The sequence below is a fragment of the Coptis chinensis genome, chromosome 3 (genome assembly GCF_015680905.1).
Source record: "Coptis chinensis isolate HL-2020 chromosome 3, ASM1568090v1, whole genome shotgun sequence".
NCBI classification, from domain to species: Eukaryota; Viridiplantae; Streptophyta; class Magnoliopsida; order Ranunculales; family Ranunculaceae; genus Coptis; species Coptis chinensis.
Genome location: NC_141458.1, coordinates 81,506,575 through 81,507,525, shown reverse-complemented (window position 1 = coordinate 81,507,525; position 951 = coordinate 81,506,575). Strand labels below are relative to the sequence as shown.

Here is a 951-nt window from a genome sequence, read left to right as displayed (position 1 = left end):
ACTTTTTTTTTTGCTTGGTAAGTAGAAATATATTAATAACATAGGACATAAATTTGTGGTCTGGACTAACGTTCAACCATAATCAATCTCGGTACACTAAAAAAGCTTTTTCATGCTTTCGTACCTTAACTCCTAGCTAATATCTAAAGAAAACTAGGAAAAGGAGTTCCCAATGTAGTAACCAAGGATGTTTGCCTTCATAAATTTGGGCTTCATTCTTCTAGAGTACTACTCCAGCTTTGGCAATGACGTCGGCAGAGAAATTGCCCTCTTTGAAAATCGAAGTGAAAGAGATGGCAAGTAGTTTGGTGCGGCTGTTTCTCCATCTCGGTTGCAAATCCCATGGTAAGTTCCCACTACAGTAAGCTTTAACAGTAGGTTCAAAATTTGTTTCAATCCATAACCGTAACCACCCCATACTGATAGCAAGCTCAATATCCTCAATGATGGCTAGACATTCAGCTCTAAAATTTGATCCATTCTTGATATTTCTGCATAAGGATAGTTTAAAAATACCGTTAGAATCTATAAAGGTAACATCAATGCCCGAAGGGCCTTGATTACCAAAAGCAGTGCACGCCATCGGTATTGAACTTCATAAAGTTTATTTCTGGTGGTACCCACGTGCCATTGCTTAGTTGTTGGAGCATCTTGTGGTCTGTTTGTCAAGTTCCATGGTCTCATAGAAGCCATGTCTATGTATGAATAGTTGTTGCTTGCTTGAGACAGATGAGAGATGGTGAAGATGTGATACTGGATTGAGCCCTTACATTAATCGCTATTTAGTTTTTTTTCCTTTAAAATTGATTTGGTTTCTATGTTTTCGTAAAACCACCATGCCACTAATGAGAGCTGATGCATTCCATAAATTCTGAAGTCTGGCACTCCAAAGCTTTGCAATTTAATAGGCCTGTGAGAAGGACCAAAGGGTCTGTTGAACTTCAAACTTAT

General features: G+C 38.3%; 1 protein-coding gene across 1 annotated transcript; it reads right to left on the bottom strand.

The window, feature by feature from the left end:
- Positions 1-220: 220 nt before the first annotated feature.
- Positions 221-583, bottom strand: LOC147511083 (uncharacterized). Its single transcript, XM_086598351.1, has one exon. The coding sequence runs from the start codon at positions 581-583 to the stop codon at positions 221-223; it is 363 nt and encodes a 120-aa protein (XP_086454477.1).
- Between the last annotated feature and the right edge of the window lie 368 nt (positions 584-951).